Source organism: Chionomys nivalis, chromosome 7, assembly GCF_950005125.1.
Source record: "Chionomys nivalis chromosome 7, mChiNiv1.1, whole genome shotgun sequence".
NCBI lineage: Eukaryota > Metazoa > Chordata > Mammalia > Rodentia > Cricetidae > Chionomys > Chionomys nivalis.
The window spans coordinates 76,895,562-76,921,255 of record NC_080092.1 but is presented as its reverse complement, the minus strand read 5'-3'; the positions used below and the strand labels follow the sequence as shown (position 1 = coordinate 76,921,255).

The window sequence follows — 25,694 nt, the reverse complement described above, 5'->3', positions numbered from 1 at the left end:
AAACCAGTCTCTGGTTAAACTGGTTGGCAGACCGGTTCCCAGGCTGTCAGCCCTCCTCTACCCAGAGCTCCTCTGTGGGCAGGGGGACTGGGATTCCCTCCTGACCCGAAGACCCCCCCATTCCCGAAGATCTCACTAGAGGAAACAGGGGCAGCCTGGTGTGTGGGCAAGGCTCTTTAGACTGGTCGCATAGCCTCCTCTTGCTCAGAGGTGGTTATGGGGGAGGGGCTTTAGATAATATGCCAAGGCCAGGTGCAGTGGAACCCTAGCACTCAGGAAGCCCAAGCAGGAAAATCATGAGTTAGTGGCTAGCCTGGGCTACATAGAGAACTCCTTTAGGGAAATTACACAAAGAATCCCCTGTGTGCAGAGGATTTCTGCACAAGCCTCAACTTTTCTCAGACTCCCAAAGAGAAAGGTAGAGGTGGAGGAGGAGGGGGGAGGGAAGGAAGGAGGAGGAGAAAGTGGTAGGTATAGGCAAGGAGAAAGGCAAAAGGTGTGGGCACATAGTCACCTCCCACAAATCCACCTCTGCCTGGCTGCTGGCCTTGGGGAATGCTGTTGGGTAGCTGCCCTGAGGCATGCTCTTGACCTTCAGATGGGCATCTCTCCAGAGTAAGAAACCCCTGCTGCGTGTCCAGGGTTCTCGAAGCTTCTCTACCCAACATACTCACAGCTGCCTTTCTTCCTCTCTGGACTGGGTATGTGTGCTCGACAGAGTAAGGTACTGGGGATAAATAAATAAATAAATAAATAAAGGCATGAAATTTCCCGTTTCCCTGAATCTCTCCCGGGGTATGTTTGACTCTAACTAGCCAACTCTCATCTTCCCTTCTTCTTCTTCTTCTTCTTCTTCTTCTTCTTCTTCTTCTTCTTCTTCTTCTTCTTCTTCTTCTTCCTCCTCCTCCTCCTCCTCCTCCTCCTCCTCCTCCTCCTCCTCCTCTTCTTCCTTCTGCCTTGGATCCTATACCTTTATAACCTAAATACCCCACCCCATGCCACTCCTAAACAGCCCTTAGATGGACTTCGAAGACTTCCCATGCCATGGCCCACACTGGAGCCCCTCAACCCTGGTTCTCTTAGGAGGGAACCTCTATAGCAGTGACTCTCAACCCATGAGTCACACCCCTTTGGGGGGGGTCACATATCAGATATTTACATTACAATTCATAACAGTAGCAAAATTATAGTTATGAGGTAGCAACAAAAATAATGTTATGGTTGGGGGTCCCCACGACATGAGGAACTGTGTTAAAGGGCTGCAGTGTTAGGGAGGTTGTGACTATGGAGCCTTCCAGACTCTTCTGCCCTCCCCCAACTCTCCTGAACCCAGGCACTTCTTTGCCTGCCTAGGTGGGTCCAGAGGGTGCTTAGGGAGGTGGATTCAGGAGTTTCGGCTCTGCTCTGAGCTAGGAATAGCTTCTTCACCCACTCTGTTTTCCAAACCAAACTCCTATTCACCCCTTAAAACATGAACTAAGCCAGGCAGTGGTGGCACACACCTTTAATCCCAGCACTGGGGAGGCAGAGGCAGGCGGATCTCTGTGAGTTCGAGACCAGCCTGGTCTACAAGAGCTAGTTCCAGGACAGGCTCCAAAACCACAGAGAAACCCCGTCTCGAAAAAACAAAAAAAACAAAAACAAAAAATAACAACCATGAACTAATAATATCACACCCCACATAACAGCACGAGTTTTCTTGTTCTCCATAGAGGCTGCTCGTATATTTTTGTTGAGTAAGATATAGATGCCGTGATTGATTTTTGTATACATGCATATGCACATACAAATAAGTAGAATATAACAAGCTGCTCGAGCGTTGGTCTCTCTTACAGAATCTTGGCTCCTCAAACCCAGAAAGACATACCACCAATATCACCAATACAGCTGCTACATAGTAGGACTTTCTTGTTATTATTATTATTCATTTATTTATTGGTTTTTCAAGACAGGATTTGTGTTGCCTTGACTGTCCTGGAACTCATTCTACAGACCAGCCTGGCCTTGAACTTGCAGAGATCCGCCTGCCTCTGCCTCCCCAGTGCTGGGACTAAAGGTGCGCCACTAGGCCTGGTAATGTAGTGGGGAAAGGAAGCATCATGGCTGTTATGTCCAGCAGCCCTGTACTCAGCGCTGCTCTCCCTGGACCATCTGGATATGTGCGGAGGAGAGCCCCTGTATTAACCTCTGCTGCTCCAGCTGCCTTGCTCTTGGCTTACCTTCTGTGTGCATGTGCGTGTGTTGGGAGTTTAAGGATGGCATTTTGCAAGGTCTCCCTGTCTCTACTGCAAGGCCCACACAATTATCTTACCACAGCTTCCTAAATGGGTCGCTTTCAGAATTCCCAGGCTATCTGTCACGTGGGCTGGAAGACAACCAAAGCTAAAACCTGACAAGAGTTCAGTCGGGAAGCCAGCGGGGCCATGGTGAGGTGTGCTTTGGCTGGTGGACAGTTCCCAGAGCCACACAGGAGGGGGTTTGTCCTGAAGGTCTTCACCCCCTGCCTCTGCTGTGGTGTTTGAGGCATGACAGAGGTACAGTACGCACCCTGTTCTTTTGGCTCCACAGCAAAGCCCCTCGTGAGAACCGCAGTGGTCAGCCTGCCTCTAGCCCCCGGCTACCGAATGCCATTAGGACAGGGGCAGGCCCTTCCTTCTGGAAAGGTCTGGCCTGAAAGTCAGGCCCAACTTGTGGCATTCAGCAAATTTATACTGGGAGGTTCAGTCTTGGAGCTCTGAACATCACTGCTCTGTTATTGCTCTGTTAAAAAAAAATGGTGCTTTAAAAACACATCTTCAAAAACTAGGTTCAAGTACAATGTACCATTCACAGACAACAGTGTGTGTTTTTAGAAATGTGTGCTTGCTGACTGAGGTTCACCAGTGAGAGAACCGAGGACCTCAGCATCCTTTTGGGGCACAGCCACAGATCCCCATTAGATAGCAAGTTTAGCCTAGTCAGACATAGGCTTTCCCACTGTCCTGAGCTCTGCCCAGGGGCCAGAAATTGTTTCCAGGGCTATTTTACAAGCTAGAGAGACGCGGGGAGCTGGAATATCCCTAGCATTGCCTTTCTGGGACACTGGAGCTCCTGAGAGCGCACAGGTCCTGGCCCACACTTAGCTAGCCCTTGTCACAAGCACAAAGATCAATACCTGATGGGCCACACCGGGGGCAGCTGGGAAGCGGGGCAGTGGTGGCATCAGGCTTTCTGGTCTGAGGTGGGCAGAGGAGCTGCCGTAGGGACAAGAGGTTTCTTTCTCTCTTTTGCAGGAGGTGTGGGGATCTGAGCAGTGAACACATGTAAGGACCAGGTGCAGGTACACTCTTCCGGAAGACTGCACTTCCACTCCTCAAATGGGAATCCTTTCAACACCTCCTAAGTAGATACTCTTACTGGATATACTGAGATGTATCTATACCCTCAGCAACATTGTTTTTCTTGTTAGGGATTGAATCTAGGACCTCTACGGCTGAGCAGCGACCCCAGTACTGTTCTTTTGGTTGTTCATTTTGTTATTGCTTTGTAACACGTTGGCAAAAACAGCATAACACTCCTCTTTCCAAGTAACATCACTACGGTATGGGTATGTATGCTCAGGACCTTGAGGTAGGCATCTCTGGGGTCACTTCTCAGTGTGCCCTGTCTCTCATTCTGTAGACTCACTCTGCATTTTCAGGCTCTGACAGAAACTGTGCCTTGAGACCCTCCACCGAGGAAGGATTTGCTGATAAGCCTGGGAGGGTGGCTAGCAGCTGGCAACCAGCTAAGACTTCTTTGGGGTCTGTCTGAGTCACAGGAAGTACCTAATCAAAGACCATGCTCTTCTGAAAACACTTCTGTCTAGAGAAAAAAGAATCCACTCACTTCATCCTCACAAAGGACACTTTGAGGGGTGATACTCTCCCCAGAGGTCCACCCGCAGCCCACCGCTGGCAGACTGGCAGTCCCTATGACTGGGCCTGGAGGCACACACCTGTAATCCTAGTATTCAGGAGGCTGAGGAAGAACTGCTGAATGGTTAGGTTAGGCTGGCCTGGGCTATATAGCAAGATCCTGTCTCAAACAAACAAATAACAATAACAACTGAAAAAACAAAACAAGACCCATGCCAGGTGGTTGTGGCACACATCTTTAATCCCAGCACTCAGGAGACAGAGGCAGGCGGATCTCTGTGAGTTCGAGGCCATCCTGGTTTACAGAGCGAGTTCCAGGACAGGCTCCAAAGCTACAGAGAAACCCTGTCTCGAAAAACAATAAGTAAACAAACAAATAAACAAACGGAAAAACAAAGCAAAAAGCAAGATCCAGCCAGCCACGGTAGTGAATGCCTATAATCCAAGTGCTTGGGAGGTAGAGTAGAACCAGGACCCCAAGAACCAGCCTCAGAGCCAGTGGTGATGACACACGCCCTTAATCCCCAGATTTAGGAGGTAGAGGTAGGTGGATCGCTACATAGTGAGACCTGCCTCAAAAAAAAAAAAAATAAATAAACAAATAAATAATAATTTAAGAAAAGTCTCCCTCAGAGTCTGGCTAGATGACTTAGAGGCTAAGAACACTGGCAACTCCCCCGGAGGACCCAGGTTTGGTTTCCAGCACCCAGAAGCAGCGCATAACTATAACTCCACATCCAGTGGATCAGACGCCCTCTCTGGCCTCTGAGGGCACAGGCATACATGAGATGCACAGACATGTGCAGACAAAACACCCATACATCGTACATATGAAATTTAAAAGTAATTTTTAAAAAATCATTTCCAGATAGGTAAGGTTTGAGACCAGCCCAGGTAGTCTCAAGACCCTGCTTCAAAAAGCAAAATAGCAAAACATTGCTCGGCAGTGGTGGCACACATCTTTAATCCCAACACTCAGGAGGCAGAGGCAAGCAGATCTCTAAGTTCGAGGCCAGCTTGGCCTGCAGAGTGAGTTCCAGGACAACCAGAACTACTCAGGGAAACCCTGTCTCAAAAACCAAAATAAAATAAAATAAAAAAGAAATTCTGAAAGAGAAAAAAAAACTAGTGAAAAAGAAGAAAGAAAACCTCTCCCTCTGTCCACTCCTGTTTCTGTCTGCCTCCCCTTACAGAAAATGACCTGAGAAAGCGCTACCTGTTTCTGACGAGTACAATTGGTGTCACAGCCACAACCTGATTCTCAGTATGATGGAAGTGTCTTCCGTATTTGATCTCCCTGGGGTCCTGTATTGAAGACTGTCCCCAGAGCTCTCATCTCTAACCCCAGAATGCGAGTCTGTTTGGAAACGGGGTTTTGCAGGTGTCTTTAGTCAAGATGTAGTCACAGCATACTAGATAGGCCCTAAATCCAAGGCCTGGGCTCCTTGTGGGGAAATGAGACCCAGAGGGACACAGAAAGTCTGCCACGTGTAACAAGGAAGACAGAGCCTGAATTGACAGTTCTTCAAGGCCAGGAGCAAGGCCCGCTGGCCACTGCCAGAAACAGGGGAGGCTCTGACAGATTGTTACCCAAGAACCTGCCTGGGTTCAGATTTGCGATAATCTGCCATGGCACCTTTAAAAAAAACTATAAAGGGAGTTCCAGGACAGGCTCCAAAGCTACAGAGAAACCCTGTCTCGAAAACCCCAATAAATAAATAAATAAATAAATAAATAAATAAATAAATAAATAAATAAAAAAACCTATACTCTCAGTTATAGTAAGGTTGGATATCTCACTCGAGTACTTATCGGCCATTTAGTTTGGGCTTCATCTTCATGGAAGGGATTCTTTTTTCTTTTTTCTTTTCCTTTCTCTTTTCCTTTTTTCCTTTCTTTCTTTCTTTCTTTTTTTTTTTCTTTTTGGTTTTCGAGACAGGGTTTTTCTCTGTGTAACAACCTTAGCTGTCCTGGAACTCACTCTGTAGACCAGGCTGGCCTCGAACTCACAGAGGTCCACCTGCCTCTGTCTCCTGAGTGCTGGGATTAAAGGCGTGCACCACCACCGCCCGTCAAGGAAGTGATCTCTTTTGGATGTGGAAAATCCTCATTGTGTCTGGGGGGTGGAGGGGAAATTCATTTAGAGACCCTTAGATCTTTTGGACCATCTACAGCCTTCCAGGGACTCACTGCCCTCTAGGTGGGATGGCTTGCCTACAGGATTCAATTTCAGGCCGACCACTGGCCTAGCAGTTCCTCCTCAGGATCCATCTTTGCCAACTTCTCCGACCTCATTTCTCTCCACTTTGCATGTGAACAATCGTGCCCTCTGGGTGAGAGTTCAGTTGTCTACTCCCCTTGTGCTCTGAGAATGCACCCTACTTGGTTCGTATGGGGTTATTTAAGCACTTTTGATGAATGAACACGGCCCTGGTCTCCAAGCAGGTTTCATGGGATGCAGAGTGTGGCAGATCCGTCACACCGCACGCCGTATTTTTTCCAACACCAGAACTGTGTCTTTGAGTCAAGGGCCCCAGTACCGTCTTCGGCAGATGTGGACTGCATGGGAACGGAGGCTGACAGAGGATGCCCCAGTCGTGGACTTAGTTTTCTTTCTCTTTGTAGATTAGAGTCATTCCCCTGCCGCAGCAAAGGTGCAGAAGTAAACACAGTGTTTTACCTGAGAGATGATACACAGGGCCAAGTTCATGAGGCCAGCCAGGGACAAAAAGTGAAGGGATGGAGGGCATGGCCAGCCAAGACAAGGGTGTAATCAGTAGCTCTGAGCACAACACAAATGACAGGGGCTGTGTGGCCTATGGACCTTCTGGACCTGTGCTTAACCTGGGAAGCGACCAGCCTAGTTTCTTTCCAATTCCCCCTGTGCTGATCCCCAATAGCCTCAACAGGGAGTTGGCTCTGTACCCTGACCTGTGAAGGGAGGGGAAACGGAGCTGGGGACCTTGAAGTCCTTTCCCCTAGAACATGAATCACAACCACCAGCACCATTAAACACCTCCCTGTAAACAGCACATTGTCCATCCTTCCTTTTTGTATAACTCACTGTCACTGTGTGACAGGTATCCTGCCGGGTGCTGGGCTATAGAGATGAACGAGTCTGTAAACCTTCTGCAGGGTGCTCACAAATCATTCGAGGGGTAAACTGAAAACAATAGCAACACAGAGCTAGATACACCCAACCGGTACCAGTAAGATGTCCAGTCAGGGCTTCCAAGGAGATTCTCATTCTCTCTCTGATGTGGGAGTGATTTCTTTCTAATCTGTTGCTTTCATTGGTTAATTAATAAAGAAACTGCCTAGGCCCATTTGATAGGCCAACCCTTAGGTGGGTGAAGTAAACAGAACAGAATGCTGGGAGAAAGAAGCAGATTCAGTGAGTCGCCATGATTCTCTCACTCCAGACAGAAGCAGGTTAAGATCCTCCCTGGTAAGCCAGCTTGTGGTGCTACACAGAATATCAGAAATGGGTTAGATCAATATGTAAGAGCTAGCCAATAAGAGGCTGGAACTAATGGGCCAGGCAGTGTTTAAAAGAATACAGTTTCCGTGTAATTATTTCGGGGCATAAGCTAGCCATGCGGGCGGCAGGGCGGCTGGGTGCTGGGGACGCAGCCCTGCCGCTCATATTACAACCCCCCCCCCCCCTCTCTCCCTCCTTCCCTCCCTCCCTCCCTCCCTCCCTCCCTCTCTCTCTCTCTCTCTCCTCTTTCTCTCCCACTCATCCACACCCCAATGTCCAAACAATAAAGTAATATACATAGGATCATATAAAGGTCATTTGGGTGTCAAAGGCAAGGCCTCATTTTATGGGATTTCAAGATAGGCCATGGGCACTGGTCCAAAACTTGGTGTGGTAAGAAAGGACTTTGTAAGGAGAAGGGACTTCAGGAGCACTGAGTCCGACACAGCAACTAGGGAGTGGACATCACTGCAGACCAGTGAAGGATAGATGGAGGGTGGTGGTGACAGAGCCGGGGGGCAGGCAAGGGTAGGCACAGGCGTGTCACACAGAGAATAAGATTGAAACTGAGGAGCCTGACATGACCTGGGTTTGAATCCCGACCCCACCGGCACCAGTTGTATCAATGTTGATAAGTAATGATCTAATAACAGCATCCACACCATGAGTTGTTACAAGGGTCAAGTTAGGCACAGTTTGCAAGACACATTAGCTCTCCACTAGCAGGTAGTTATCACTTAATAATCAGGCTGACAATAACGGAGGGCAGGGCAGCCTGCATGCGTGGCAAGGTGTACTGTGGGGCTCTGTGCTTCCCCATTGCGAAACATTTATGTGTCATTCCCAGGGGTGACTGCACGGCTTCCGCCAAGCAGGGACTCAGAGATTCATGATCAGAAGCCTCCCATATCCTCTCCTTGCTGGGATCCAAACAACCAAAATCCCCCCTCCCCTAAGCTGGCAGAGTATTAACTCTGACTTGGATAACCTGGTCATAATAAGTCTGCTCGAAGGCCACAAGTGCCTTGTGATCTTGGAAAAGTGCAGAATGGCACCAACATCCCACCGCCTGCCTGTGTTCTCTGGGCTAGTTGTCCCCAGGGTTAGTAACTAAGCAGAACTATTCTCCAACACCCTGCGCTCCCCATGAGTCATCCTGGGAGTTGTGGGTGAGGGTGAAGGCCTGGTGGGCTCTGTTTCACGAACTCACCAGGGCTGGGTCTGCCAGACTGGCCTTGCCCTGCTGTGCCCTGCCTGTTGGTTCAAGGAGGAGAGATATACTTGGAGGGTGTGGCAGTGCCAGGTTTCTTGGGGGATGTCCCAGGGAGCTTGCAGCACATGATTAGAACTCGGTAAGTGTGTATTCAGTCATAGGGGAGTCCTAGCAATGCCTGAGTCAGGAGTCTGAGATGGGAGCCAAGTTCCGGTGAGAGCCTGAAGAGGCCCTTAGTTCTCCCCCATGGACCGCTTCCAGGGATGCCTGCTGATTTATTCCATAATAATAATGATTATATATATATATATATTGTTTTATTTATATATAGCTCACAAGATATGAGATTGCATATCTATACTATATTGCCAACCATAAAAAGTTATGAACATCTAAAAATATTTTATTGTTTTTATTTTAGGTGTATGAATGTTTGCCTGTGTGTGTGTCTGTGGAACCATGTGTGCGTCTGATGCTCACGGAGGGCAGAAGAGGTGTCAGGTACCCCTGGAACTGGCTACAGGTGGGGTGAGTGGCTGTGTGGGTACTGGGTATTGAACTCAGGTCCTCGGAAGAGCAGCCAGTGCTCTTAACTACTGAATCATCTCCCCAACCCCCTATTTTTTACTTTTTTCTTTTCCTTTCTCCCCTTTTTAAAGATTGAATCTGCATATCCCAGTGTGGCTTCAAAATTGCTATATAGTCCAGGATGACCTTGAACGTCTGAGCCTCCGGCCTCCACCTTCCAAGTGCTGGGATTACAGATATGTGCCACCATTTCTGGTTCTGTGTTGTGCTGGAGATGGAACCCAGGAGTTCCTGTGTCCCAGGCAACCACTCCACCAGCTAAGCTCCACCCCTCGCCCTGAGTCCTGCGCCTTTAGTGTGTTTATTTATTTAAGCCTCTACACAAATACCCTGAGATAGGCTAAGTGTTATCTCTCCATTGAGAGAACTGTGGCTATTGGAGAAGTGTGGAAACTGCCCAACACCTGCCAGGGCCAGAATCTAGGTCTACCCACTACTGTGCCAGACCAGGCAGTTCAGTCCAGAATCTAGGTCTACCCACTACTGTACAGACCAGGCAGTTCAGTCCAGAATCTAGGTCTACCCACTACTGTACAGACCAGGCAGTTCAGTCCAGAATCTAGGTCTACCCACTACTGTACAGACCAGGCAGTTCAGTCCAGAATCTAGGTCTACCCACTACTGTACCAGACCAGGCAGTTCAGTCCAGAATCTACTAAGCCCTGGGTGTGCTGCTGTGTTGGTAGGTGAAGAAGGAAGATAGCACTTAGGAACGCCATACCCAGAACTGTGACCTGTGACGTCCCTGGGACCGTCTGCTTGCCCTCTCTCTTCACTTCCTGTCCAAATCTGAAGCATGCCCTTGCCTGAAGCTCAGTTTGTGGCCTTCCCAGCCTGATGCTGACCTGAATGCCTTCTGCACACTTCCCACTTGATGGATCCCCATCAGTGCCAACTCCACGAGTTCAAAGCCCCTCTGCAACACTCGTTCAGCCTCCTGCATCACGGTGCCAGGGGGTAGCGCTCCCACTCAACACTTGACCGTCATCTTGTTTTGTTTTTTGAGACAGGGTTTCTCTGTGTAGCCCTGGCTGTCCTGGGACTAGCTCTGTAGACCCGTCTGGTCCTGAACTCACGGAGACTCGCCTGTCTCTGCCTCTCAAATGCTGGGATTAAAGGCGTGTGCCACCACCGCCCAGCTTGAGTATCATTATCCGTGTCTCTCTCCTCACCCATTCTGCCAATCTATTGCCAAGTTCTGCCCATTTTCTTCCTAAACATCTTTCAAGCTTCGCCCATCTCCTCCCACACCTCCTGCCCTAGGTCAGGCCCTAAGCTCTGTGTTTCAGCCTCTTTCTAGTTAACCTGTCTCCAGTCTTATCTCCCATATTAACACATCCTTATAGCCAATATGTGCATGTCCTTTCTTGTCCCAAACCTTTCAGGGGTGAAGTCCAAGTTCTTTATTTGATAGGACCCCGTGACATGACCCTTACATTTTACAATCTCCTCTCAGATCGTTCCATGCCTTAAACCTTTTACTGCACAGAGGTGGGCCTAAGGTCAGCCACAGGTAGGAGGCCTGGAGTGTCTCTTGAAGTCGGTGGTAATGTTTAAACAAGGAATCCTGCATCTGTTGCCAGTCTGCCCTGCCTGTCTTTGCTCTGACCTCCTCTTGCAGTTTGCAGCCAGTAAAGTTTGTCTAGTCTCTTCCACGGGGAACACCCTTTCCACACGTCTTCCTTCTGCAGCTTTTCTTCAAACACGCAATGCCCAGGTGTTGCTTCCTCTCCCTACCCTAAACTGCCAACAAGAATCGGGTGCTTAGCCGGGCGGTGGTGGCGCACGCCTTTAATCCCAGCACTCGGGAGGCAGAGGCAGGCGGATCTCTGGGAGTTCGAGGCCAGCCTGGTCTACAAGAGCTAGTTCCAGGACAGGCACCAAAGCTACAGAGAAACCCTGTCTCGAAAAACCAAAAAAAAAAAAAAAAAAAAAAAAAAAAAAAAAAGAATCGGGTGCTTAAAACACATGTCTATCAGATAAACGAACTGGGAGGACAAAGTGTGACAAGCGCAACGATCTTCTACAGGCAGTAAAGGGAAAAAAAGCGGGAATAAAATAATTTCAATTACTTTCGAAAACGCCATCTGGACGGCGCTAGGACCCTGTCCGCGAACGTGTTCGTTCTCCAGCAGGGGGCTCTGCGCCCGGCAGGGAAGAAAGCCGCCTACGCCGGCTCTTGGGCGCCCCCTGCCGCCATCGCGCAAGCGCTACAGCCCTTCCGGCAGCTCTCGGGGCCCGAGCCCGCCTCTCGTCTCCCATTGGCTGTCCGCTATTCTCCCGCCCATCCGGTACTCAGCCATTCAGCACCTCTTTGTGGGCGGGGCTTTCAGAGGGGGCGGGGCGTGGGCTCGGATTGGCTCGGCGGAAGACGACGACGTGGCTGAAGGAGACCGGTTTGTTTCTCAACTGAGGCTCACGCACCCCGGCTCAGGATTGGTGCTAGGCCGGGCCGGGGTCTTGGCCGGAAGCGGAAGTGGAGAAAGGATGCAGGTGTGGGGACCCGGGCTGGAAAACCTGGGGTCCGCTCTGCGACCCCTGTCCTGCCTCCTCCATCCTTCCTGCCCTCATCCAGGCGCTCTGGCCCTGCAGGGTGGCGGTTGGGCTCGTGAGACGAGCGCGCGCGAGGCACACCGCCTTCCCGCGTTCACGCCCCCCTCCCTGTCGTATTTCCCACCAGGACCATCAACACGTGCCCATCGACATCCAGACCAGCAAGCTGCTCGGTAGGAGAGGCGCCCCCGCGCGGTCGCTTGTCGGGGGAGACCTGCTAGTTGCCCACTGTCACCAGGAGCTGGGAAAGCCCGGCTCGAGGTGCCTTACTCTGGCCCGGCCTGTTTGAGGGAACCATTTGCTTCCTTTCAATTTGCAAGTCTGTACTGGCTCCTTGTTTCCTACTTCTAACATTGATAACGTAGTATCAAGTCCTATTCTGGCACACAAGTGGCTGGTGTTAAAGATGGCCAGTTACCAGATGACCTGTCCATTTGGACTGCAGGCTTTTTGTTTCTGGCATCATGGCTTTTTGCATTATTTGGGGATGGGAAAGCTCCTCCCAACTCATTTACAACGTTTCAATGCCCCTTTGAATTTATGGAGAAAAGGGACCTAAGATTCGGATACAGACCCTTTATGCCAGGCATGGTGGCTCATGCTGGTAACCATGATGCTTGGAAGGCTGAGGCAGGAGGATTGCTGGCAGTTCTCAGGCACCCTGGTTTACATAGCAGATACCAGACTAGTCAGGAACACTTAGCAATAATATTAGTACCCCACCTAAAAGACAAAAAAGCCTTTAGTCTCACCACTCAGGGGGCAGAGACCAGCCTGTCTACATAGCAAACTCTAGCACAGCCGGGACTACGCGGAGAGACCCTAAAGACAAAAGACCTTTTTAGTGGCCAGGCCGTCTCTGTGCCTTGTTTTCTTCCTCGTTCTGTCACTTCTGGACATGTGCACAGCTCCCAACACTTTAAGTGTGCCTCGGATTCCTCAGCCCAATGTTAATCATGTCCCCAAGAGGGTGACACTGTGAAGCTTGAGATACTTGACCAGTTGACAGGTTTGTCAACGAGGCCACCTTTGTAAATTTACCACTATGAGAGGGGGCACTCAGTCTTTTGATGGGCACCAGTGAGGCTTCTACTTCACCTCCTAAGTGCTGGGGTTACAGACAGGAGCCACCGTGTATTCATGGTGTGTGAACACCCTGTGTGCCCACCCTGGTGTGAGAGCTTGTCCTCCAGTCATGGAAGAACCTGGCGGCACACCGTTCACTGAGCACTTGCCCCATACAAGGTGCCATTTATACTTGTCTTATTTTCTTTGTATTTTTAAGACAGGGTTTCTTTGTATAGCCCTGGCTGTCCTGGAACTTTCTCTGTAGCCCAGGCTGGCCTCAGACTCACAGAGATCCACCTGCCTCTGCCTCCCAAGTGCTGAGATTAAAGGCGTGCGTCACCACTGCCCGGCAATTAAAAATATTTTAAAGGCTGGAGAGATGGCTCAGATTGACTGCTCTTCCAGAGGTGCTGAGTTCAGTTCCCAGCAACCACATGGTGGCTCACAACCTTCTGTAATGAGGTCTGGTGCCCTCTCCTAGTCTGCAGCATACATGCAGACAGACCACTGTGTATATAACAAATACACAGTCTTTAAAAAACTATATTTTAAATAAACTTGATAATTAGATCCCAGGACCATCTAACTGTAACACCTTAGTTCTCTTCTTAAGAAATGAGCATGGCGGGGGCTGGAGAGATGGCTCAGAGGTTAAGAGCACTGCTTGCTCTTTCAAAGGTCCTGAGTTCAATTCCCAGCAACCACATGGTGGCTCACAACCGTCTGTAATGAGATCTGGTTCTCTCTTAACTGGCCCTCGGGTAGGCAAACCACTGTATACTTAGTAAATAAATCTTTAAAAAAAAAAAAAATTAAAAAAAAAAAAAAAGAAACGAGCATGGCTTCTAGGCTTCAAAACCGGGTCAGTTACATTGGCAGTCCTGTGGCAGAGTGGCACTTCAGTATTAAGAAGAGACCAGTAGCCTTAATCACAGCACTGGAGAGGCAGAGGCAGGCTTTCTGTGAGTTCAAGGGCAGTGTGGTCTACATAGTGAGTTCTAGGATAGCTGGGGCTCTATAAAAAAACAAGCTCATCCACTCGCATCCTCCAGTCCTTGGGGCGCTGTAGGTGTGAGGGGCTTTGCAGTTTCCGCTCATCCGGTAGTTAGCATAGCCACCTTGTGTTTTCCATTGTCACGGTTAATCCCAGCCCCGGGGAAGTGGAGGTTGAGCTACGCCCTCTGTCAACAAGAAAGATATAATTACCCACAGAAGCAAAATATTATGGAGAATTTAGAATGGTCAAAAGTGGCACCTTCATGTCAGGACCAATTTAAAGGTTTTCTTTATCCCCGTGTTGAGGCAGTGGCTCTGTAAAACCCACACTGGGGATAAAGTCAGGGCGCCGGAGCTTGTTTAGCCGAAGCACCTCTGTGAGTCCGTCTGCCTTTTCATCTTCCCTTTTCTCTGTGGTTGGTACCTTAGCCAATGCGGCGACAGCTGCTGTTCAATATCGAGCGTGGGACGCTTGAACTAGTGGATTCCCGGTGGGGGTCGGGGGTGGGGCGGGCTGTGGCGACTGGCTGATTCTCACGCAGATTGGCTAGTGGACAGACGACACTGCAACCTGAAATGGCAAAGTCTGGTGCTGACCATCCGGGAGAAGATCAACACGGCCATCCAGGACATGCCAGAGAGCCAAGAGATTGCCCAGCTGCTCTCTGGATCCTGTGAGTGATCTGCAGCCATGTTCCTGGAGCCCCTTCCTTTCAGGAGTCCTGTGTGTCTACCGAGCCATTCCCTTGTTGAGCTACCAGGGCTGACCCCAGAGAGAGAGGTTTTTTTCCTGGCTTGTAGATGCTGGTTTCTTCCGTGCTAAAATAAGTGGGTCAGCCACCTGTAGTAGCCAGCGGAAGAGAGGAAGGATGGTAGAAGCCTGAAAGTCCCAATTCTTGCTTTCTAGACATTCATTACTTCCATTGTCTACGAATAGTGGACCTTCTTAAAGGTACCGAGGCCTCCACCAAAAATATCTTTGGCCGGTACTCTTCACAGCGGATGAAGGTAAGCGTGGTTGAGGACTGGTAATGCACGGCTCCGGACATCCAGTCCACAGCCCCTCTAGGCTCACGAAATGGCTAGGCAAGTCGAAATGCCTGCATAGTATATTTCCTGATCTATCTTTGTCCCTATAATTCATACCAAAGTAGGCCAGGTGGTGGTGGCGCACGCCTTCATTCCTAGCACTCGGGAGGCAGAGGCAGGCGAATTCCTGTGAGTTCGAGGCCAGCCTGATCTACAAGAGCTAGTTCCAGGACACCTAGGACTGTTACACAGGAAAACCCTGTCTCAAAAAAACAAAAACCAAACAAACAAACAAACAAAAAAATGTATACCAAAGTAGAACTGTCCCCTGGGCTTACATGTCCTTACCTTTAGCCTTTCAGAATCACTGTTAGGAATCATAGTCCCAGAATCACGTGGGTGGTCCTGTCTCCTGGGCTTACATGACGCTTGGGAATCAATGTTAGGCTCATAGTCCCAGAATCACGTGGGTGGTCCAGCCAGCATTAAAGCTGGAGGAAGGTGAGGAGTTTGTGCTTGGTACAAAGCCTGGGGCAGCCTCCTCCGCAGGGATTGGCTGTGAGGAGCTGCTGAGTGCTCCTCTGACTCATCCCCTCTCTGCTGTTCTCAGGATTGGCAGGAGATCATAGGCCTGTATGAGAAGGACAACACCTACTTAGGTAAAGTGGCCCTAGCATCTGCAGGGAAGCCCACTCCTGGGATCCTGAAATACCGAGCTTACGGGGCACCTAGAAGGAAATGGAGTGCAGTACAGGCGCTGCCTGTCGTAGGTGTGAGGAGCAGCTCCTCAAGAGCCTGGGTGTGATCAGGCAGGAAGGGGACACACGGGCGCTCAGCCGAGCAGGTGTCTGGCCTGTCTGTATTCCTTGGGGAGGTAGCGTGTACTGCCCTGCTCTCTCTGCACTTCTTCCACAGTAGGCAGAAGAGCTGCAAGTCGCCCTGGAGATCATGTTGGGAGCCTGAGAGAACAGTTAATGGCTGGTAGTAGTTTGGACTGTGACTCTGAGTAGTAAATAATTTTTTTTTAATTTATTTATTATGTATACAATATTCTGTCTACATATATGCCTGCAGGCCAGAAGAGGGCACTAGACCTCATTACAGATGGTTGTGAGCCACCATGTGGTTGCTGGGAATTGAACTCAGGACCTTTGGAAGAGCAGGCATCTCTCCAGCCCAGTAGTAAATAATTGTGATAAGTGATTTATACCAAGCACCCAAGTGCAAAGGGTTCTGGTTGGTGTTTTATATGGATCCGCATGGTAAACACTGCGGTCCCTGTTTGGGAACTGAGGATGGATGAGGAGAGGGTATGTAACTTGTCTCAGGTCCCAGAGCTAGGCATGGAGAGGTAGAGAAGCCAGCCCCCTCTTCTCTACCACGCTGTGGTGTCTGTACTTCAGGGCAAGCGTGTCCTACAGTAAACTTCCTGGGCCCTCCTCAGTGGAACTTTCTAGCCTCCTGGTTCGGAATGTAAACTATGAGATCCCCTCGCTGAAGAAGCAGATTGCCAAGTGCCAGCAGCTGCAGCAGGAGTACAGCCGCAAGGAGGAAGAGGGCCAGGCCGGCGCTGCTGAGATGCGTGAGCAGTTCTACCACTCGTGCAAGCAGTACGGCATCACGGTGAGCGGGTGCGCTATCACTGTGGGAGAGTCTCTGGGCCAGGCAGCTCCTGGGCAACTGGACTGTGCCCGTCCCGGGTCACTGGCTCACCTTCCTGTAGTCTTTTAATGTTTTCTTTGACCTGAAGATTCCCACTTCCCACTGTGTGTGACCTAACCCTTTCCCTCTCTCAACGCTAGGGCGACAATGTCCGGAGAGAGCTCCTGGCCCTGGTGAAGGACCTGCCGAGTCAGCTAGCTGAGATAGGAGCAGGAGCTCAGGCCCTGGGGGAGGCCATCGACCTGTACCAGGCCTGTGTGGAGTTTGTGTGTGACAGGTAAGGAGGACTCTCAGTGCCTGAGCCGGGGTTGCTTTCCCTGGTCCCTCTTCTCTTCTCCATTCGGATTGTTCCCACAGAACATGTCAGCTGTGTCCCACACCCTTGGAGCGGTGCAGAATGTGCCCCCTGGACCATGTGGTGCAGGATGGAGCCTGTGCCTGCTTCCCAAGCGCTCGTGGGAGGAGGGCTCAGTTAACATGTTCTGTTGAAGCCCCGCAGAGCAGGTGTTGCCTATGCTGCGCTACGTGAAGAAGCATGGGAACTCAACGGTGTATGAATGGAGGACGGGGACCGAGCCCTCTGTGGTGGAGCGGCCACAACTGGAGGAACCTCCTGAGCAGGTGCAAGAAGATGAGGTAAGACAGGCCCTGGGAGGCACTGAGTGGGGACTCCTCATCCACACACAGCCCTGACCAGAATTCCCACAGAGAACCATGAGGGAAGCCGTGTGGTGTGACTTAGGTAGGAGGACCCAAAAGGCCCTTTATTTTCCTGGCTTTCTTGAAACCAGAGAACAGACAAGTTCTAAAAGCCTCAGCGCACTGGCTCAAGTTGACCTGGGGAGTTCTTCAGTGAAACAGCCCTTTCTTTTTTGTTTTGTTTTTGTTTTTTCGAGACAGGATTTCTCTGTAGCTTTGGAGCCTATTCTGAAACTAGCTCACAGAGATCCGCCTGCCTCTGCCTCCTGAGTGCTGGGATTAAAGGCGTGCGCCACCACCACCTGGCTCAAAACAGCCCTTTCTTGTGGGAGCTTGGAGGCTTTGCGGTTGGCTGTGTGACTTTCCGCATGGCTCTGAGTCCCACGGAGAGGGAAACTGCTCTCCCTTTCTTCACCTCCTGTTTGCACTGACGTCATTTTTGCTTTTTAGATTGACTGGGGCGACTTTGGAGCGGAGGCTGTTTCTGACTCCGGCATCTCTGCCGAGACCCCTGGAATCGACTGGGGCATCTCCCTGGGATCGGAGTCAAAGGTTAGGTCTGTCTCTGAGTGCTCCTGCTTTGGCCATGGAAAAGATCTGTGTGTGTGATGGTTCACGGGTCTAAGGCCAGGTGCTTCCTGAGTGGGGCAGTTAACAAAAGTGGGGTGTCAGTTTAGAACTCTTTTCTCCTGGGGTTTGGGGTGTACGACTGCAAACAGACAATAACTTCACCACACAGGAAGGAGGGCGGCATCATCAAAGCCCACATCTCCACACTTGCCCCTGCACAGCGCAGTGGCCTTTGCTCCACCGAGGGTCCAGTCACTGCATTTCCCAGGGACTTTGTTCTGGCTCCCTGGGCTAGGGAACCAGTTCCAACATTGCTGAGTGTTTGCTGTCCATCCAGGATGCTGGGGCTGACGGGATAGACTGGGGCGATGACACCACTGCTTCAGAGATCACTGTGCTGGAGACAGGAACGGAGGGTGAGTGCCCTGGCCCTGCTGTCCTGAAGAGTGCGGAAGCAGGAGTTCAGGGTCGTCCTTGAGCACTGAGCTATGTGAGATCCTGTCCCTAAAAATAAAATCATTCTTGAGGAAGATGTGAATGGAAGTGGGTACAGAGGGGTGGTAAGGAAAGTCTAGAAACTAAGCTCCTTTCTCTGGTTTGGATTTGTTCTATTTGTGTTTGGTTTTTTGAGACAGCGTATCACTATGTAGCACTGGCTTATCTGCAACTCTCTGTAGACTAGGCTGGCCTCAAACTCAAAGAGATCTGCCTGCTTCTGCCTTCCCAGTGCTAGGATTAAAGTCGTGCGCCCCCATGTCCCTCCCACCAATTCTGATCTATTTTAGAGACTAAATGTAGTAGGCTAGTCATTTTGGTAAACTGTTTAGGAGTTGTTGGGCTCCAGGTCTGACATGACCCCCCCCCCCCCCCGAGTCTGCAGAGATGCTGTAGCAGCCACTTGTGTCACTAGAGGGCAGTGCAGGACGACACTTTACCTCCTCTTGGCCACCTCTAGGTCTGCATGGGATTTGCAGAGACCCATGGAAAAGGATAGCTTTTCCCCTTGGATGAGGCCGAGAGGGGGCTTTAGTGAAGTGAGTCTGTGTCCATAGTGACATAGTCTTCTTTCCCTAGTCCTCAGATCCATCCTCACGTCTCTGCCTCTCCCTCACAGCTCCAGAGGGCGTTGCTAGGGGCTCAGATGCTCTGACTCTTCTTGAATACCCTGAGACCCGGAATCAGTTCATTGATGAGCTGATGGAGGTACTGTCTTCGGGAAGGCAGCGGGGGTGACCAGGTTCTGACACAGGTGACATCACTTCTAATCTCTTCCTGCTATGTGAGGGCACTGACTAATTTCAGCACCCTAGAGCAGATCCTTCCAAGTTAGGATCCCACCACCACCACCACCACCACCACCATTCTTGTATTTAGGATTCATCTCTAAAGTACCTGCACATCTTGGGCAATAGCAGTGGAGCAGTGACATTCAGAGGTCTTGCCTCTGTGTTGCTTATAGTCCAGCAGGAAGAGCAGATAAGGAGTGAGATGAGTGTCCTGCATCAGATGGTTCTGGGTGCCACAGATCATCAGGAAGCAAGGGGCTGGAATGTAGCTCAGTTGGCAGTGTCTGCCTAGCATTTAGGAAGCTCTGGGTTCAGTTCTCAGCATCACACACACCATGTGTCGTAGTTACTCCTACAGTCCAGCTGCAGTTCAGCACTTAGGAGGTCAAGACAGGAGGGTTGGAACTCCAGGGTCATCCTTAGCTACATGGCAAGCCTCCTGGAAATTCTGTGCCTGTCTGTTTTTTTCCCTTTTTCTCCTTTTAATCACAAGGGGACAAGGGGACAAAAGATGCCCAGTTTTTATAACACAGTGAGATAGGTTTTTATCTTTAAAATTTGTATTTATCTACTTGTGTGCACACAGGCACAGCGCAGGTAGAGGTCTGTGGACAACTGGATTTCATCCTTGTGGGATCTCACCTTTCACCTGAGGACAAACCCAGGTTATCAGACTTGGTGTCAGGCTATCTGCCCAGTCCGAGATTAACTTAACTCATTCATAAAGACTACATGTTAGAGATACGGCTGCTGCTCTTATTCTTTCTATACTTTTCCTAATCCAGAGTTTCTTAAGCATGATTTCCACTCCACTCTTCTCCTCTCATGCAGAGAAAATTGATACCTCCCCTGGGAGTTTCAGTTGTGTGACCTAAGGCTGGGAAGAAGGATGGAGAGCTAGGGCTAAGCAGACACAGGTTGCTGTGAGGCTGGAGCAACAGTAGGGGCTGCTGTTGATGTGGGTTCCCAGCAATGCTGGTGTGCAGAGGAGATAGCCTGTCTCCTCCAGAGTCTGACTTTTCCTGTTGGAGGGCTCAGCTTCTGAATCCTTCTCTTGCTTCGAACCAATTCCTTTTCCCTCCTCAGCTCGAGATCTTCTTGTCCCAGAGAGCAGTGGAGATGAGTGAGGAGGCCGACATCCTGTCAGTGAGCCAGTTTCAGCTGGCTCCTGCCATCCTTCAGGGCCAGACCAAAGAGAAGATGCTCAGCCTGGTCTCCACACTGCAGGATCTGATTGGCCGGCTCACTAGTCTCCGAATGCAGCATTTGTTTATGATTCTGGCCTCGCCAAGGTTGGCTTTCCTGATTCTGTGTTTCTCCATGTTGAACGGAGCTCTGCCCTTGTCCTCTTCCTGTCTCTCCCTTCCTGTGTATTTGGTTTTCTTCTGGGAATAGGGCGTCTCTTTGGGACAGGATAGGGTCGATTAATGTCTACAGACAATCTGCTTCCCAAGTAGGTGGGACTCTGGACTGGTTTGTATTCCTTACCAGAAAAAGGATAGAAGGATGTGAGGGGAGAGGAGGCCAGCTCAGGGATTGGTTTCCCAAGCCTCACCCGGGCCAGGCAGCCTCACAGGGTGCCTTGCGCAGGTATGTGGACCGAGTGACGGAGCTCCTTCAGCAGAAGCTGAAGCAGTCACAGCTGTTGGCTTTGAAGAAAGAGCTGATGGTGGAGAAGCAGCAGGAGGCACTTCAGGAGCAGGCCACTCTGGAACCCAAGCTGGACCTGCTCCTGGAGAAGAGCAGAGAGCTGCAGAAGCTGGTGAGAGACACGCCAGAAGCCTGCCCCGCTCCGGGGGAGGACACCCCAGCTTTCACAACCTGAGGCCCTGCACCTGCCTGTCTGCTCCCTGCCCACTCTGCTCTCTGTCTCTCAGATTGAAGCTGACATCTCCAAGAGGTACGGTGGCCGTCCTGTGAACCTGATGGGCACCTCTCTGTGATGCGCTCCCTCCGTATCTTCTGTTTCCCAGCCTCCAGGTGGAGGTGGGACAGCCCAGGCTGGTGTTACTGGGCCTCGTCAGCAAGAAGTCAGGCAGACCCGGGGACAGCCATAAGCAGAAAGTGTCACCATTCAGGTGACACTGGCGTTCACTAAGCTCTCTGCCAGAAGTTGTCTTGAGTGGTTCTGTGACCTGTGACTCTGTAGCCTGTCAGCCTGAAGCCACAACTCCTTTTAGTTTTCAAGTAAGGCTTAATAAAAAAGGAAGAAACTTGAGTGCTGGCGGTCACTTACACTTCTCCCTGGGCCTGCTCTCAGTTGAAGCTGGGCACAGGTTTTCCTGGATTCTTGATCCAGAAGGTCTTCAGCGACTGTAGAGCCCCAGATTAGAGACTTTTCTTTGCTTCCTGTGGTAGCAGAATCCATAAGTATTTACAAATGGTTCAGCAAGGGGCTTTGGGGAGGCCAGTGCAACCTTGCCCCATCCTCTAGCCAGGCTCATGCTGCCCCCACCCCAGCCGGCGGCCCAGGGAGAGCAGTCAGTCAGCCCTATTGGAACCAGCAAAGTTGTATTTTTCTCTTAATCACAGCTTCCCTTCTAGGCAGAGGGGAGATGTGGTTTGGGGAGGCAGGGTCTGATAAACAAGGTGGAGACAGGAGTTGTCACCTTCCCTAGCTGCCTGTCCACTTCCTGCCTATAACTGCCTGCTCTGGGATTGGGTAGAGCCCTCCCCCAGGACAGCACCCTTCTTCCAAGCCACCTACCCATCCCTGTTTCCCAGGAAGGATAGGGGCTGGGGGTGGCCAGCAATTCGATTTTAATTTCATAGCAGAGCAGTTGATTCATGGCTCTTTGTCGCTGGCGTTGACTCCCGTAATGACTTTCCATCAGAATGAAAAGTGGAGTGACACCGCTCATTATTCCTGCTGCTTGTTATCTCAGTTCTGGGGAGGGCTGCCCCTCCCTGCTGCCTTTCAGCCGTCCAGGACAGTGAGTGATGGCCCCTATTAATCACCGACCCCGCGGACTCCGGGCGGACACACGCTATCCAGAGGAGAGAGAGATAAGGCCGCATGAACTGCTCGGAGACGCTCCTATCGATTACTGTCAACCCGCCACTTCCCCCAATCTTTGCCTGGTCACCTCCTTTTGGAGGAATCAAGCTGAAGTAAGAAGCCTAGGAATTGAGAGAGGGAAGATTCTGGTGTCAGAAAACTGTCCTAAGAATGGAGGGACCTAGAGAAATGTGAGTAGACAGCGTTCTGCCTGCAGTTACCACAGAGGCCCAAGTCCTGGGGCCTGTCCAGAAATCTGAGCACATGTCTGCCACCTCCCAGCCCAACTGGTCTTCTGCTCCAAGGGCTGTCTGGCTAGCCTTGTGCAGCAGCCATCAGCTCACTGAGGCATGATACCCCTGCCCAGTCTTATGTCCCTGCCTAGTCACCAGCTGTTACAGACTCCACTGTTTACAAGGCCTGGGCTGTGGGAAGGCGCCCAGAGGAGCATGTGACTATGCCAGGCTGGATTTGGCCTTAGAGGCTCCTGTTCCTGCCAGACATGAGCACCTGACCTCCCACCAGCAGGGAAATGGTATTTTCTGAGGCTCCAGTTCCCCAGGAAGGAAAGCAGTTTATGTCAGAGGGCCGGCATTTTAGCAGATGGGAACACGGTGTGGTGAGCAGAGGGGTTTGGACACCGTCCTCCCTTGGGGATTAGGCCTGTTTTCTGCCTGGTGAAGTGTAGGCTCTAGGCTGAGGAGGACTGTTTCCTCAGGACCCTGGCAGTACTGGCATAGATTGCCTTTGCCTCCACTACCTTCTGGGCCACCCCTCCCAGCCAGGCCAAAGACACCAAACCCACCTGGCGGGCTACAGGAGCAGCTCTGATTGGTTTGGGTACCAACTTCTGAACCTCTTGAACTTGGTTCTGTGATGTTCAGGCCCATGAATGGCACAGGGCTGTTCTAAGGGTTATTGAATTGAGCTGTACAGTGCTCTTGGGACTTGCTTGACACCATGAGCTCCTAGCTTTACATGGTGGCCACTGCAGAGGACTCTTCTTGGCCTGGCCTGTCTTCTTGGAAGAGAGAAGCAAGGGCTCCTTGCAGACTTAAAGACCAAGTTCCCAGCAGTCAGCTGTCAGAGTTGTAGAAGACATTCGGGGAAAGAGGGAGGCCACGGGTCAAGATACATCCTCAGCAGTCCTAGTTCGATGCGGATTTATTGCCAAGGGCGTAGCATCATTTGATGTTGACTTCTCCCTCTCTGATTCACGTAAGAAAGTAGGGCCTCCCTTTTCCAGAATGCTTTGCGCCTCTGCCTGCTGGCTGGCTGTGAGCATGGGCTAAGCGGAATGCTCAGGTTTGCCCATCAGCTCTGTGAGCCCAGGGCAGTGCTCCCCCACCCCCATTCCCGCCAAGGGCTCATCAGGGCCATGTGGACTCCTGGTCAAGTAGAACCCATCTGTTCCCTTTGCCAGTACAGGGCAGGGATGATCACCTGCTCCACAGCAGGGCCTAGAGCCCAGGACAAAGGAAAAGCACACCCAGCCTGGGGAGAGGAGCCTAGGACTGTGGCCCTGCCCACTCGCATGCTCTCAGCCAGCATCCCCAGACGTGCTTACAGAAACACGCGTGCCGTGACTCTGCCTTTTCATACACTCCTCACTGTTACTAATGAGCGGCTCATCTTCTGACTACCGTTTGTGATTCTCTCCCCACTCCAGTGCAAGCACATGTAATCCTGGAATAATGGAAAGACTGGGAGACGGCTGCACAATTCAGCTGTTACTTGTATGCAGAAGACCCTGGGTCCTAGCTAAGCACCAAAAATAGCATGAAATTGGGCAGGGAGGCACATGCCAGCAACACTTAGGTGGCGCTTGGAAGGCAGAGGCAGAAGGACCAGAAGTCCAAGGTGACTGTTGGCATCCTTGCTATAGAGGAAGTCTGAGACCAGTCTGGACTATGCAAGACCCTGTCTCAGTAAACAAAGCTGTGATAATTAACAACAACAAAATGCAGTGTGGCTGTAGACTGTGCCCTTGCTGCTTGTGTGACCTGAGACCAGTTTCTGGGCCCATGTGTGCCCCATTTCCTCCTGTCAAACAAGAGAAAAGCACTGCTGACCTTAGGGCGTGGTGAATGTGTACACCACTGAGAACAGACCCGGCACAGTAAAACCCAATGTCAGCTGTCAGTGTGTGCCAGTGGCATAGGGTAGGAAGATCCTAAAGTCGGCAACTTGTATCTGGTCGTGGTCCCACCCTAGGTCCATTATCCCCCCCATACCCCATCTCTAGTATTCCCTGTCTCTTCCCAGTCTGTTGGCTTTTCCTTTCAAACGTGCCTTTTCTGTTCTTACAGCCTTTTTGGTCCCTGTTGCCCTATTCATACTCCTGCTTGAACTTCCCACAGTCTGGAATTATAGGTGTATGGCCTCATACTTTGAACTTATAGTCCGTTCATTTTAACTAGGGCGGAAAGATTGTGAGTTCGCAGACAACCCAGACTGCATAAGGAGACCTTGTCTCCAAGAGTTTGGAGTGCAGTAGTACTGCCATTAGTCCCAACATTGCAACGGCAGAGACAGGCAGATCTCTATGAGTCCCAAGCCAGCCAGGCTCACATAGGGAGACCTTGTCGAAAAGAAAAAAGGGCTGATTGTGGGTCAGGGCTCAGTGATGGAGTTCTTGCCTTACGTGTTCCACCCCCAGCACTAGGAGAAACAAATAAAATGGCCTCACCGGCCAGCTTGGACTATATAGTGAAATCCTGTCTCAACATCCCCCCCCCCCAACCCTCAACACATACACAACTACCAAAGCAAAGAAATACAAGCTAGACTCAACTCTCATCACCTGTAGGGAAGGGAACATGGCCTATGAGAACCTTCAGGGCCTGACTCCATATCTTTCCCTATTTGATGAGAGCAAAGGGCTATTGCTTTATTCTGGCAATACCTTTGCAACATAGGCCCAGTTGGGCTAGCAAGGCTGTCACCCACACACTGGGCTTTGGACTGGCTGCAGTGCGCTCTCAGGAGCTAGGCCCCCAAGCTGTCTTCACGTTGCCATCCTGCCTGGCAGAGCCCAGCGCAGCAGGAGGGAGTGTCGAGGCTGCAACAGGCCTGTGGCGCCCAGGAGTACCAGCTGACCCAGATCCTGCCTGTGTCCTCCAGATGCCCTTCCTCTCTGGTGACAGGGTCGAGCCTCTGAATAGGCCAGCCCTGAGTAAACTCTGCCTGAGCCACCCTGCCACCCTCCTCTCCTTCCCCAGGCTCCAAAGAAAACCAGTTGGAATATTTAAACTTCTCCTGTGTGTCTAATAAAAAGTTCTGCACTATTTAACTCCCCAGCTATCCATTACTGTCTGGTGCTGCCCTCTCCTCCCAGCATCCCCCTCCCTTCCTCTCTCCCAAACCGTGGCGCTCAGCAAAGCCATTTGTCAAACTGATCCCGCCGCCGGCTGCGCTTGGCTGTGTCTGAAAGGACAAGCCGCCCCGCAGGGGAAGGTGGGAATGAATAAAGGGGCTATGCAAATTGCTGCTTAATCTGCAGAGAAACACCCAGGCTTTGGGGAGACGCTCATTACTTCTTTTAACTGTGATTAACGGGCAAATTAAACCCAAGCCCTTAACTCTCTCCTGGCAGAGGACTTGAACGCAGAGCCCCCACGCCGGTGCCAGTGGCTTGGGTCTCTTCTTTCGTTGC

General features: G+C 50.9%; 1 protein-coding gene across 1 annotated transcript; it reads left to right on the top strand.

The window, feature by feature from the left end:
• Positions 1-11,544: 11,544 nt before the first annotated feature.
• Positions 11,545-21,259, top strand: Cdk5rap3 (CDK5 regulatory subunit associated protein 3). Its single transcript, XM_057776326.1, has 14 exons — positions 11,545-11,671; positions 11,859-11,904; positions 14,338-14,469; positions 14,703-14,803; positions 15,435-15,483; positions 16,269-16,447; positions 16,627-16,763; positions 16,978-17,122; positions 17,636-17,737; positions 18,093-18,171; positions 18,870-18,958; positions 20,128-20,333; positions 20,632-20,803; positions 20,919-21,259. The coding sequence occupies exons 1-14, from the start codon at positions 11,666-11,668 to the stop codon at positions 20,982-20,984; spliced, it is 1,509 nt and encodes a 502-aa protein (XP_057632309.1). The 5' UTR covers positions 11,545-11,665; the 3' UTR covers positions 20,985-21,259.
• Positions 21,260-25,694: the final 4,435 nt, after the last annotated feature.